Source organism: Vulpes vulpes, chromosome 1 (assembly GCF_048418805.1).
Source record: "Vulpes vulpes isolate BD-2025 chromosome 1, VulVul3, whole genome shotgun sequence".
Classification (NCBI taxonomy): domain Eukaryota; kingdom Metazoa; phylum Chordata; class Mammalia; order Carnivora; family Canidae; genus Vulpes; species Vulpes vulpes.
Window position 1 is genome coordinate 150,422,254 of NC_132780.1, and position 12,801 is coordinate 150,435,054.

Here is a 12,801-nt window from a genome sequence, read left to right on the forward strand (position 1 = left end):
TTTTCCTTAGAAGGGAGGAAAAGGAACAAGAATAGATCTAGAAAATAATAGATTTTCCTGGTAATCTCCACTTTTCCTTGGAGAAAGTGAAACTAGGTCACCTATTGAGTACAATGAAGGAAGTGGTAAGAGCAGGGTTCATGGAGAGTGTTAACTTTTTCGAAGAGCTGTTATTCAGAGCAGAATAGGAAGCTGAGGCCAAAACAAATGAAAAAACAACAAAAACCAACCAGCAAAAAGCTGAGAGGTATGAGCCCAGCTGAGACATTAACTTTATGATGACATCAATCTATAGTACCTTCCCAGACCACATGTGAGTTAGAGAAAGATGGCCACTGTTTCTCTGCACCCACAAGTACAATAATTTCAGATCCACTCTCAGCTAGTGCCTATATACAGGACACGTTCCCAGTGTCAAAAGGACTATACCTTTTGGATTATACTAGCTAATCAAGAGGACTGTATTATTTTTTGTTTCTTTTTCTCTGCATTCCCATTCTTTTTAAAATTTCAGTATAATTAATGTGCAGTGTTATATTAATTTTGGGTGATCAATATAGTAATTTTACAATTCTATACATTACTCAGAGCTCATATGGTAAGTATCCTCTAATCCCCTTCACCTATTTCACCCATCTCCTCACCTACCTCCCCTCTGGTAATCATTATACCCTCTAGATCCATCCATATTGTTGCACATGGCAAGATTTCATTCTTTTTATGGCTGAGTACTATTTTGTGTGTGTGTGCATATGTATCTATGTATTACCTCTTTATCCATCTATCAGTGGACATTTGGGCTGCTTCCATAATTCAGCTATTATAAATAATGCTGCAATAAACATAGGAGTGTACTTATCTTTTCCATTTAGTGTCTTCATTTTCTCTGGGTAAATACCCACTAACGAAATTACAAGATCATATGACAATTTATTTTTAATTTTTTTGAGGAACCTCCATACTGTTTTCCACAGTGACTGTACCACTTTGCATTCCCACCAGCATTGCACAAGGGTTCCCTTTTCTCCACATCCTCTCCGGCATTTGTTTCTTGTGATTTTGATTGTAGCCATTCTGATAGGTACAAGGTACTATCTCATGGTTTTGATTTGCACTCCTCTGATAATGAGTGATGTTGAGTATTTTTTCATGTGGCTGTTGGCCATCTGGATGTCTTCAAAGAAATGTCTGTGTATGTCTTCTGCCCATTTTTAATTGTATTATTATTATTATTATTATTATTATTTTGGTGTTGAGTTGTACAAGTTCTTTATATATTTTGGATCATAACCCCCTATCAGATATGTCAATTTCAAGTATCTTCTCCTATCCCACAAGTTGTCTTTCAGTTTTGTTGATCATTTCTTTTGCTGCATAGAAGTTTTTTATTTTGATGTTGACCCAATAGTTCATTTTTGCGTTTGTTTCCCTTGGTTCAGGAGATATTTCTAGAAAAAAGTTGCTATGACTGGTATCAGAGAAATGATTGCCTGCTCTCTCATAGGAATTTTATGGTTTCAGGTCTCACATTTAGATCAGTAATACACTTTGAGTTACTTTTTGTAGGTATGAGAAAATGTCCAGTTTCCTTCTTTTTGCTTGTAGCTGTCCTGTTTCACAGACACTGTTTATTGAAAAGATTGTCTTTCTCCTATTGCATATCCTTGCCTCCTTTGTTGAAGAGTAATTGACCATATAATCATGAGTTTATTTCTGGACTCTCTAATCCTGTTCCATTGATCCATGTGTCCATTTTGTGTGTGTGTGTGTGCTAGCACCACACTATTTTTTATTACTATAGCTTTGTAATATATCTTGACATCTGATACTTACAGTTTTCTTTTCTTTTCCAATATTGCTTTGGCTGTTCAGCGTCTTTTGTGGTTCCACAAAAATTTGAGGATTATTCTCTCTAGTTCTGTGAAAAATGCCCTTGATATTTTGATAAAGATCGCACTAAGTCTATAGATTTCTTTGGGTTATACAGACATTTTAACAATATTTCTTCTTCCAATTCATAAGCATAGAATGTCTTTCCATTTCTTTGGGTAGTCTCAATTTCTTGCATCAGTTTTTTACAGTTTTTAACATGAAATATTTTCACCTCTTTGATTAAGTTTATTTCTAGATATTTTGTTATTTTTTATTACAATTTTAAATGAAGCTGTTTTCTTGATTTCTCTTTCCACTTCTTCATTATTATTGTATAGAAATGCAACTTATTTATGTATATTGACTTTGTATCCTGCAACCTTACTGAATTCATTTATTAGGTTTAGTAGTTTTTTTTTTTTTTTTGCTGGAGTTGTTAGGGTTTTCTATATGGAGTAACATGTGATCTGCATGTAGTGAAAGTTTTACTTCTTCCTTACCAATTTGGATGCCTTTTTCTTTCTTTTTGTTGTCTGATTGCTAGGACTTCTAGTACTATGTTAATTAAAAGTACTATCAGTGGACATCTTTTTCTTGTTCCTGATATTAGGGGAAAAGTTATCAGTTTCACCATCACATATGATGTTGGCTGTGGGTTTTTCATATATGGCCTTTCTGATGTTGAGGTATATTCTCTCTAAACCTACTTTGTTGGGAATTTTAATCATGAATGGATGGAGATGTACTTTGTCAGATGCTTTTCTGCATCTATTGAAATGATAATATAGTTTTTATCCTTTCCTTGTTGATGTGATATATCATGTTGATTGACTTGTGAATATTGAGTCACTCTTGCATCTCAGGAATAAATTCCACTTGATAATAGTGAATGATTTATTAAAATGTATTGGTGAATTTTGCTTGCTAATATTTTGTTGAGGATTCTTATATCCATGTTCATCAGAGATATTGGCCTATAGTTCTCTTTTCTATCAGTGTCTTTATCTGAATTTGGAAGCTTTCTTTCTATATATATATGGAAATATATATACTTATATATATGTATATATATAATATATATTATAAATATATACTTATTTTATGGTTGTTTTTGTATGTAAAAACAAATATATATTGAAATATATATATATTTGTGTTTTTTTTTTGTTTTTTCTTTTACTAGTTTGAGAAAAATAGAATTTTTTTTAAGTAAGCTCCACGTCCAACATGGACATGAACTGACATCCCTGAGATCAAGAGTCACACACTCTAGGACTGAGTCAGCCAGATGTCCTGAGAAGAATAGGTATTACCTATTCTAAAGTTTGGTAAAATTCACCTGTGAAGCCATCTGATCCTACAGTTTTGGTTGTGGGAATTTTTAAGTTACTGATTCAATTTCATTGCCAGTAATTGGTCTGTTCAAACTTTCTATTTCTTCCTAATTTTGTTTTGGGATTTTATACACTTCTAAGAATTTTATCCATTCCTTGCAGGTTGTCCAATTTGTTGGCAAATAATTTCTCATACTATTTTTAAAAATTGTTTGTGTTTCTGTGGTGTTTGTTATTTCTTCTCTTTCACTTGTGATTTTGTGCTCTCACTTTTTTTATGTGTCCAGCTAAAGGCTTATCAATTTTGTTTATATTTTAAAAGAACCACTCCTGATTTAATTGATCTATTCTATTTCATTTATTAATTTCTATTTCATTGATTTCTGCTCTAATCTTTATTATCTCTTTCCTTCTACTGCTTTTAGGTTTTGTTCTTATTTTTCTAACTCTTTTATGTGTAAGGTTAGGTTGTTTATTTGAGATTTTTCTTGCTTTTTGAGGTCAGCTTATATTGCTATAAGCTTCCCTCTTAGAACAGCTTTTGCTGCAGCCCACCTATTTTGAATAATTGCAGTCTAATTTTCAGTTTTTTCCATTATTTTTTTTTATTTTCTCTTTGATATCTTGGTTGACCCTTTCATTATTTAGTAACAGGTTATTTAATCTCCATGTATTTATCATCTTTCCAGACTTTTTCTTTTGGTTGATTTCTCATATCATAGTGCTATGGTCAGAAAAGATGCATGATGTGTCTTAGATCTTTTTCAATTTGGGGGGACTGGTTTCGTGCCATTAACAATCTGCTCTGGATTATGTTCCATGTGCACTGTTTTAGAATGGAGTGTTTTGAATTTATCTGTTAGATCCATCTGGTCCAATGTATCATATGAAGCCACTGTTTTTTGTTTTTCTGTTTGAATGATCTGTTCATTGATGAACATGGGACGTCAAAGTCCCCTACTATTACTGTACTACTACTATTTATTTCCTTTATGTTTGCAATTAGCTGCTTTATGTATTTGGGTACTCCCATGTTGGATGCATAAATATTTACAATTGTGTCTTCTTTGTTCCTTTTATGGCTATATAGTGTCCTTCTTTTAATCTTGTTACAGCCTTTGTTTTAATGTTTATTTTGTCTAATATAAATATTGCTACTCCAGCTTTCTTTATTTCCACTTGCATGATAAATACTTTTCCATCTCTTTGCTTTCAATCTCCATATATCTTTAGGTATGAAATGAGTCTCTTGTAGGAAGCAGATTGATGGGTCTTGCTTTTTAACCCATTCCATCATATGTCTTTTGGTTAGAGTGTTAAGTCCATTTACATTCAAAATAATTATTGATAGATGTGTACTCATTGCTATTTGTTACTTATTTTATGGTTTTGTTTTGTTTGTTTTTTTTGTATTTCTTCTCTGTTCCTTTCTTCCCTGGCTCTCTTCTCTCGTTGTTTGTTGGTTTTCTTTAGTGATATACATGGATTCCTCTCTATCGATTTTTTGCATATCTATTACCAGTTTTTGATTTGTGGTTTCCATTAGGATTCTATATAACATTTTATACATAAGCAGTCTATATTAATTAGACAGTAGCTTAAGTTTGCACCCATTCTAAAAGCACTAAATATTTGCTCCTCATCTCCCCTTTCCCATTTTAGGTATATGGCATCATACTTTACATTCTTTTATTCTGTGAATCCCTTGACTGGTTTTTATAGATAAATTTCATTTTACTGCTTTTGTGCTCCCAACTTTTCTTCCTCCTGTTTATAGTCTTTTCTTTCCACCCAGAGTCCTCTCAATCATTTCTTCTAAATCTGGTTTAGTCATGATAAATTCCTTAAATTTTGTTTGTCCGGGAAACTTTTTTTCTATCTATTCTGAATGATAGCCTTGCTGGATTGGGTATTCTTGATTGTAGTTTTTTTTTTTCTTTCTTTCTTTCAGTACTTGGAATATATCATGCTACTGTCTTCTGGCTTGAAAGGTTTCTGCTGAAAAATCAGCTGATAGTCTTAGGGGTTTCCTTCATATTTAGCTGTTTTCTCTTGCTCCTTTTAAATTTCTCTCTTTATCACTACTTTTTGCCATTTTAATTACTATATGTCTTGGTTTAGACCTCCTTGGGTTGACTTTTTGGTGGGTTCTCTGTGTCTCCTGGATCTGGATTTTTGTTTCCTTCCCCAGATTCAAAAAGTTTTAAGCTATTATTTCTTCAAGTTAATTTTCTTCCCCTTTTCCCTCCCTTCTCCTTCTGGGATCCCTATAATGTGAATGTAATTATGCTTGATGGTATTGCTGAGTTCCCTTAATCTATTTTCATTTATTATTATTATTTTTGTCTTTTGTTCAGCTTGATTGCTTTCCATTACTCTTTCCTCCAGGTTGCTGATCTACTCTTCTGCTTCTTCTTGTCTACTCTTTATTCCCTCTAGTGTATTTTTAATTGCAGTATTGAGTTCTTCATCTCTGAGTGGTTATTGTTTATGTTTTCTGTAATCTTTGTTGAGGGTCTCACTGAGATCTTCCACTCTCTTCAAGTTCAGTGAATATTTTCATGACCATTATTTTAAATTCTCTGTCAGGCATTTTATTTTCTCTGTTTTGTTTAGCTCTCTTGCTGTGATTTTGTCCTATTCTTTCATTTGGGATATATTCCTCTGTCTCCTTGTTTTGTCTCTCTGTGTTGTGTTGTGTTGTTGCTGGGTCAGTCTGGGGCTGCTTTGAGCTTGATTTGAGTCAGACTAGGCATATGTCAGAGCTATAGTGCCACTGAACAGTAGAGTGCTATCCTTGTGTTGTCCCCTGGGAAGGTTTTGTTGGTGGGTGAGGCCTGCAGTCAGAAAAGATATCTGCTCCCAGCCCACTGCTGTAGCCACAGTTTAACTGGTCTGTATGATTTTTCTTCTCCTCTCCCTGGGGCAGAAGACAGTTTGAAGTGGTGCTGGCCCATTTCAGGGCTGCTTGCATACTGTAACACTTGTGCTCTGGCTTTGGATGGACTCCTGCCAAGGGCATGTTGGATGGGGTGAGCCTGCAGAAGAGCCTGAGGGTAGGGCATGCTGTTAGGAAGCTAGGTGGATAGTGTTGGTGCTATGATGGTTCCACAGATGTCCATATATGGAGACTCAGGGTGAGGGTGAGGGGTATCGTATCCACCAGCTCTTTTGTTCTTGGAGATATCACCTAAAGATCCCTTCCCCTCCAGCACACTCTCTGAGATTAATAAATAAATCTCTCTCCCATATACCTCAGGCATTTTTCAAAATCCTGGTTTTATTCTGTGTCTCAGTAGGGTGATTTGTTATGCTGTCTCTAAAGGGTGGGAACTCAGTTTCCTATTGCTCTCCAACTCTTCCTGAGCTGAGCCTGCTGATTTTTAATGTTCTAGGTGTTAAGCTCCACTGATTATAAGAACTCCTGAAGTTAGATTCCTCTGATTTTCAAAGCCAGATGTTATGGGAATTTGTCTTCCCAGTGCAAGTCCTCTAGGCCTGGGACACCTGGTATGGGGTCTGCTCCTCTCCTCTTTTAGCACCTGGGGTGTCCCTCCCTCCTAAGGACAGTTCCTTGGGTCATTTTAGTTCCTTGTTTCTCCACCCTTTCTACCCTTTTTGGTGTGACCACTTCTACACATTTAGCTATGAAGAGTCTGTTCTGCTCATCTTTGGGTCTTTTTCTGGGTTATTTACACGTTTGTGGGTATTATCTAGATGTATCCATGGAATGAAGTGGGCCTAGGAGCCTCCTACTCCACCATCTTTCCAGGAAGTCCTGTTACTACTTTTTTTTTTAAATCAGTTAGTAGACTGGGTCTCAGAGCATAATGGCAGTTGGTGAGGTTGATTTAAGAATGAAGATTTGTCGGGATCCCTGGGTGGCGCAGTGGTTTAGCGCTTGCCTTTGGCCCAGGGCGCGATCCTGGAGACCCGGGATCGAATCCCACATCGGGCTCCCGGTGCATGGAGCCTGCTTCTCCCTCTGCCTATGTCTCTGCCTCTCTCTCTCTCTCTGTGTGACTATCATAAATAAATAAAAATTAAAAAAAAAAAGAATGAAGATTTGTCAAGTGGGTTGGAAAAAGATCAAGATTGCTAGAATGTTGACAATACTGACAAGAAGGTTGAGAGTAAACAAAGCCCCACAGAGGGGCTCTGTCATGAATGAAAGATCTTTAGTTCACATTATACATGGAGAAAGTGTTGATGACATCTTAAGCATAGCTGTATTTTGATTAGATTTTTAAAAGTCACTCCATTGATAGGTTAGATGGGGTGCAAGTAGAGGTAAGAATACCAGAAACATTATTTAAATTGTTCATCTTTGGAAGGCTGAGAATATATCTGTCTAGGGACATTACAAGTGTTCATCAGTGAGAAGACCCATAAATAGGTAAGTTTAGGAGGCCAAAATGTCATAATATAATGATTGCATTCGAAGACAAAAAGGAATCTAGAGTTTCTGCTTTGCATGGCTGTACAGATTCAGGAGGAAGAGCTCAACTATATGGATCAATATCTTGTGCTGTCCTAATCTTGGTAACTCTTCAGATAGCAGGTCAATCACTTTGGCTTTTATTCAGGTGCCTTAGAATCTAATACTAATTAGGAAAAATTGAATATACACAAGAACAGTTAATTTTAGGTTGATTAAATTACAAGGCATCTCCATAACAGAGATTGGTTGTTAGAATAATTGGTGGCTTCTATTCTCTAGGACCTAAGTGTGGATTTAGTATTGAGATTGTCCACTTGATGACGGCAGAACACTGCAAGCATCCTCTCTTACTGAGATTATTATGAATGTATTCCAGAGTTCAGGATAGTCTTTCTAGGAGAAGAGAGTTTTGAAAATAGCTTTGGAGGAGGTGTATGGTAAGGGGACTCAAGGAATCAGAAAAAGACTGAGGATTGGAGAACACAGCCAGGAGTAGCTCTAAAGAGGTGTTGAAAGCAAAGAAGTCAACAAAGATCATGTTAGAAATAAATGACGGAGGAACAGAGAATGACCTTGAGGAATAGGAATTAGAGCATCATTAACAAACCTAGAGAACAGAACAAGAGGTTATTAATGGGAGAAGATGAAGGGGAAGTAGATTGCAATAGAGTAGTTTATTATCACTGATAAGGGATTTATAGTGTAGAGGTGCATGAAGGAAGTAGTTTATTATCACTGGTAAGGGATTTATAGTGTAGAGGTGCATGAAGGATCTATTCTGAGCTAACTGAGCATTTGACAGGTATCCATTCTTTCTTTCTGCACAAAGTTATTCATGTCTGTACCTCATTTCAACTTTTTTTTAACCTATTGAGGGAAGTTAGGAAAATGAATCTTTTTAAAAAATATTTTATTTATTTATTCATGAGAGACACACACACAGAGAGGCAGAGACATAGGCAAAGGCAGAAGCAGGCTCCATGCAGGGAGCCCAATGTGGGACTCGATCCCAGGACCCCAGGATCACCCCCTGAGCTGAGGGCAGATAGATACTTAATCACTGAGCCACTCAGGCATCCTGAAAATGAATCTTTTTCAAATGCAAAAAAAAGCATTCTTTGCTCCTGGGAATTTTTTGAAAGTATGGTGCCACATTTTGTTATTAGTATAAATTAGGATAGCAAACAGATGTATTTGCAAATTGGAAACAAATACATTGCAAATACATGTTAATATATGGAATAGGAAAATATAATAGAAATATATGTAGGTTAATACAAACATAATAAACTTTATTAAGCTTTTCAGAGTCTTTCTTTTAGAAGTTTTTCAATAATTAACAATTCAAAAGTACAATAAATTGATATACTTATATTAGATAAAATATGATTCAGTGCAGTAGATTGTTTGGTAATTAGAAGCCATAGTCTTGAAAAGTTGGAGGGCACACTTTTTTCCTCTGAGTGAGACTATCAAAATTTAGCCCTATGATTTTAACATGATAATTTCATGGATAATCTGAATGAATTAATTTATTGTGTTAAATGAAGTTATCTGGAAATATGACTGAAGAGGTAATGGAATTTTTGTTGCTATTATCATTAATTTACAAAATTCACCAAAAGCTACAATGTAATATGCAAAGACATCCTACACAGCCTTGAAATTGCTTCATTCCTTTTGTGAGACAAGACCAGTCATTGGAAACAATGACCTTTCATTCTTGTCTAATTACATGAGTCAGTTACATGAACACTGGCTAAGCAGAATTGTTTCTAACTAAAACTTGTGTGAGGGAATTGTTAAGCTTTCTTTCCCAGATGATTGAATTCTGCTTGATTTTCAATAATGCATGATTTTTGGATATTCTGGGTAATGCCAGTGTATTCAAATATTAATTGTGTAGCAAGAATTCTGTGTTGCAAATATATATATTCATTTACACATAAAAAGAAAACTATTTTGGTTTGTTTACTTGAAACTTAGAAGCTTAGGGTGAATTGTTTGCATTTATCAGTTTTAGATGTTTTCAGAACTCAAAAATCTATGAAAATCTTATTTATTTATTTATTTATTTATTTATTTATTTATTTATTGAAAAATCTTTGCAATAAGTCTGATGGGCACCATCTTACAAAGTAAAATCAAGAAATATCATTTACTGAGTTTGCAAACCAAGCTTTTGCTAAGTTTGTTAGTCACACTTTTTCCTACTATGTAAGGCCTTATTACTATTAAGATAGTAATATAATATCACTTAATAAATATTAATATTTGAATAACTGATACTCCCTAAATTGTTTTATGAGTCAATAGAATCAAATCAATACTTTTACAGGGAGACCTGTGTTTAAAGATTTGTTTTTTGAATCATTTTTAATTTTAGTATTTGTCTTAAAGTATTGGATGATTTTTAAAGTAGCACAAGAATACATACAACCAGATATCTTTTCTTTCTTTCTTTCTTTCTTTCTTTCTTTCTTTCTTTCTTTCTTCTAATTTGTTTAGAGATTGGTGGGTTGCATTGTTTCAGGCAGACTACATTTGTAAAGCACTCTGTCTTTTTTTTTTTTTTTTTTTTTATGAAAGCATACCTACCTTTCCCAGCATAATCCAAATCGTTCATTCCGGCAAATAACTGGGGAACATTTTTTCATAAGTTAAAATTTGCTCTGTATTTCAAACTAACTCTCTTAATTTCTCATTGTTGATGTCAATCATGTTGGTGTTGGGTGCTGCATCTTTTGAATTCTGGTCATTTTTTGTAGTTGCATAATATGTAGGAGTTCTTTAAATTTTTAGAATTTTAAATACTTGAAATGTGTTAGATTTTTTAAGGATTATAGTCATATTATTGTAATTATTATATTATTATACTATTATATTTTTACAATGGAAGAAAATCTATTTCATTTTCCAATGTGAATTTTGAAACTTATATTGGTAATTTAAATCTTTTCAAGTCACACAATTCCAAATTAAAATAACTGCTTTAGATGTTGTCAGTGAATTACTTTCCAAATGGAAACATGGATATACAATTCTATATCGATGTTCTTCCAGGGAATAAATGAGGCATAAAATATAAGACTTCACAGTTTTTTATATTTCATTTCAAATTTAAAGCAATGCCTCATTAGTGCAACAGAATTTCCTCCATTTTTATGGAGGCTTAGGTACCTGTTTTGTATAAACTAATAGAAGGACTGTTTGCATAAACACACAAACAACAAGAATATTTTGATAGTTTCACAAATAATGTCCTATTACAATCTGTCTATTTCTTTTTCCTCTAGTTAACTTCTTCTCCCACTACCTCTGAGCATCTTACCTGTAAACCACCTGCTTTCTCCTTTGTTTCTCCAACTAATCAGAAAACGCCACCTGACCCAGTTAACCTCGACGGAGCCTCTGTGCTAGAGGAGTTCCACACTAGGAGGCTGGATGTCAGTGGGGCCTTGGTGGAAGAAACAACTACGTATTTCCAAACTTCTGCTCACTCCTCACCCTTTATTGCATCGAAGGGCACCTCCTCGACGTCACAGTTTCCTCATTCCACTCAGTTATCAGGTTCTAATTTATCCAGTCCAAGAGCAGCAGATCAGAAACATGGACGGGCATCTGAAGTTCTGAAGAAGACATCAGCTTTCACCTCGCATGTCCTTAGCCCCAGAGAAAGCCCGAGAACCACTTCTGCTTCACCATCCTCCAGTGCTTCTCTGAAGTCTAATTCGGGCTCATACATACCAGTCCGTATTGTCACACATTCACTCTCTCCAAGTCCCAAACCATTTACCACCTCTTTCCATGGCTCTTCTTCCACCATCTGTAGCCGAGTGTCATCTAGTGGAAATCTCTCGAAGTCAGGGGTGAAATCCCCAGTGCCCTCCCGGCTTTCCCTGCTCACGGCCATCCTCAAGTCAAACCCTTCTCACCAAAGACCGTTTTCTCCTGCGTCCTGTCCCACTTTCTCTCTCAACTCCTTGGCTTCTTCCACACTCACACTGGATCAAAAAGTAAAACAAACCTCACCCACACCTAAGAAATCTCTCTCTAGCTGCTCCCTGAGAGCAGAGTCTCCAGAGCAACAGGCTTCTGAACTTAGCCAGCAATCCTTTCACTTACCCCTTTTGGCCAAATCTGCTCCCGTTTCTCAGGCATGTTCCCTTTCTCCCACAAAACATGACAGTAGTAGTCTTGCTTCTTTGAATGTAGAGAAAACATCACCCACTTCTTTAAAAAGTAACCCAACACTCTCTCTGCTACAGACTGATACATCAAGTTCTATGGGTCTTCCTCCTGTTCCTCCAAGTGTTCCCTCTCTTTCTTTGAAGGGCAAACAGGATGCTGACCTCAGGGGTCCAGAAAAGCCCAGGAATATTCACATACATTCTACATCAGCCTCCTCTGCATTATCTTCTCTATCTCCTCCCACTAACCAAAGGGCCATGCTCTCCTCTCCAGAGAAATGTTTCTATCCTTCTCCAGCTCTTTCAAACCTGATAAACAGATCCAAGAGAACAGCCTCACAGCTAGCTGGCCAGGGGCAGAATCCTTTAACTGCTCCTTCACCCCCTGTCTCCAGTGCTAGCTCTGCTTCTCTTTCCAAATTGGGGTCTTCCCCTCTCCCTCATGCTAATCTGCCCGTTCAGCCGCTCCAACTCAGTCCCTCAACACTGTACCCAAATTGTAGCAGTGGTACCTTACCTTCAAGACTTGGAAAATCTGAAAGCTCCATATCAAACCACAGGTCATCTGTTTCAACCCCATCACCTCCCATCTCTCTAACAAGAACCAAGGAGCTGATTTCACCTTGTGCATTGCCCATGTCAACAGGCCCTGAAAATAAGAAACCCAAGGTATTTTTTTTTTTTTGCACGTTGCATGGTGCATGCTTATTTTGAAATGCGGGAGAATCTTTTTTTCCAGGGGAAAGGTAATTATGATATTCATGCTCTTCCTACTGGAGCTGTAGAAAGTATAATTGGGGCTAGGATTTGGTATATATAAATGTGGAGGTGAATTATAATCTATTTTAAAATGTGCATGTTTTGGTAAAACTCTGATATTTCAATTCCTCCTATTATGGTATCTTCTTATATCCATGGCTCCATGGGCATATCTTTTTTAGGCATAATATGAGTTATTGATTGC

The 12,801-nt window shown here is 35.9% G+C and overlaps 1 protein-coding gene across 29 annotated transcripts in view; it reads left to right on the forward strand.

The window, feature by feature from the left end:
- The window catches only part of MLIP (muscular LMNA interacting protein), a 256,000-nt gene that overhangs the window by 131,836 nt on the left and 111,363 nt on the right, over positions 1-12,801 (forward strand). For 25 of the 29 annotated variants that reach the window (XM_072734190.1, XM_072734243.1, XM_072734237.1 and 22 more), the window contains one exon: positions 10,944-12,506. In XM_072734190.1, the coding sequence (XP_072590291.1) occupies positions 10,944-12,506 (1,563 nt within the window). The remainder of the gene's footprint in view (positions 1-10,943; positions 12,507-12,801) is intronic. The other 4 variants (XM_072734271.1, XM_072734334.1, XM_072734343.1 and 1 more) reach the window with 1 other exon arrangement.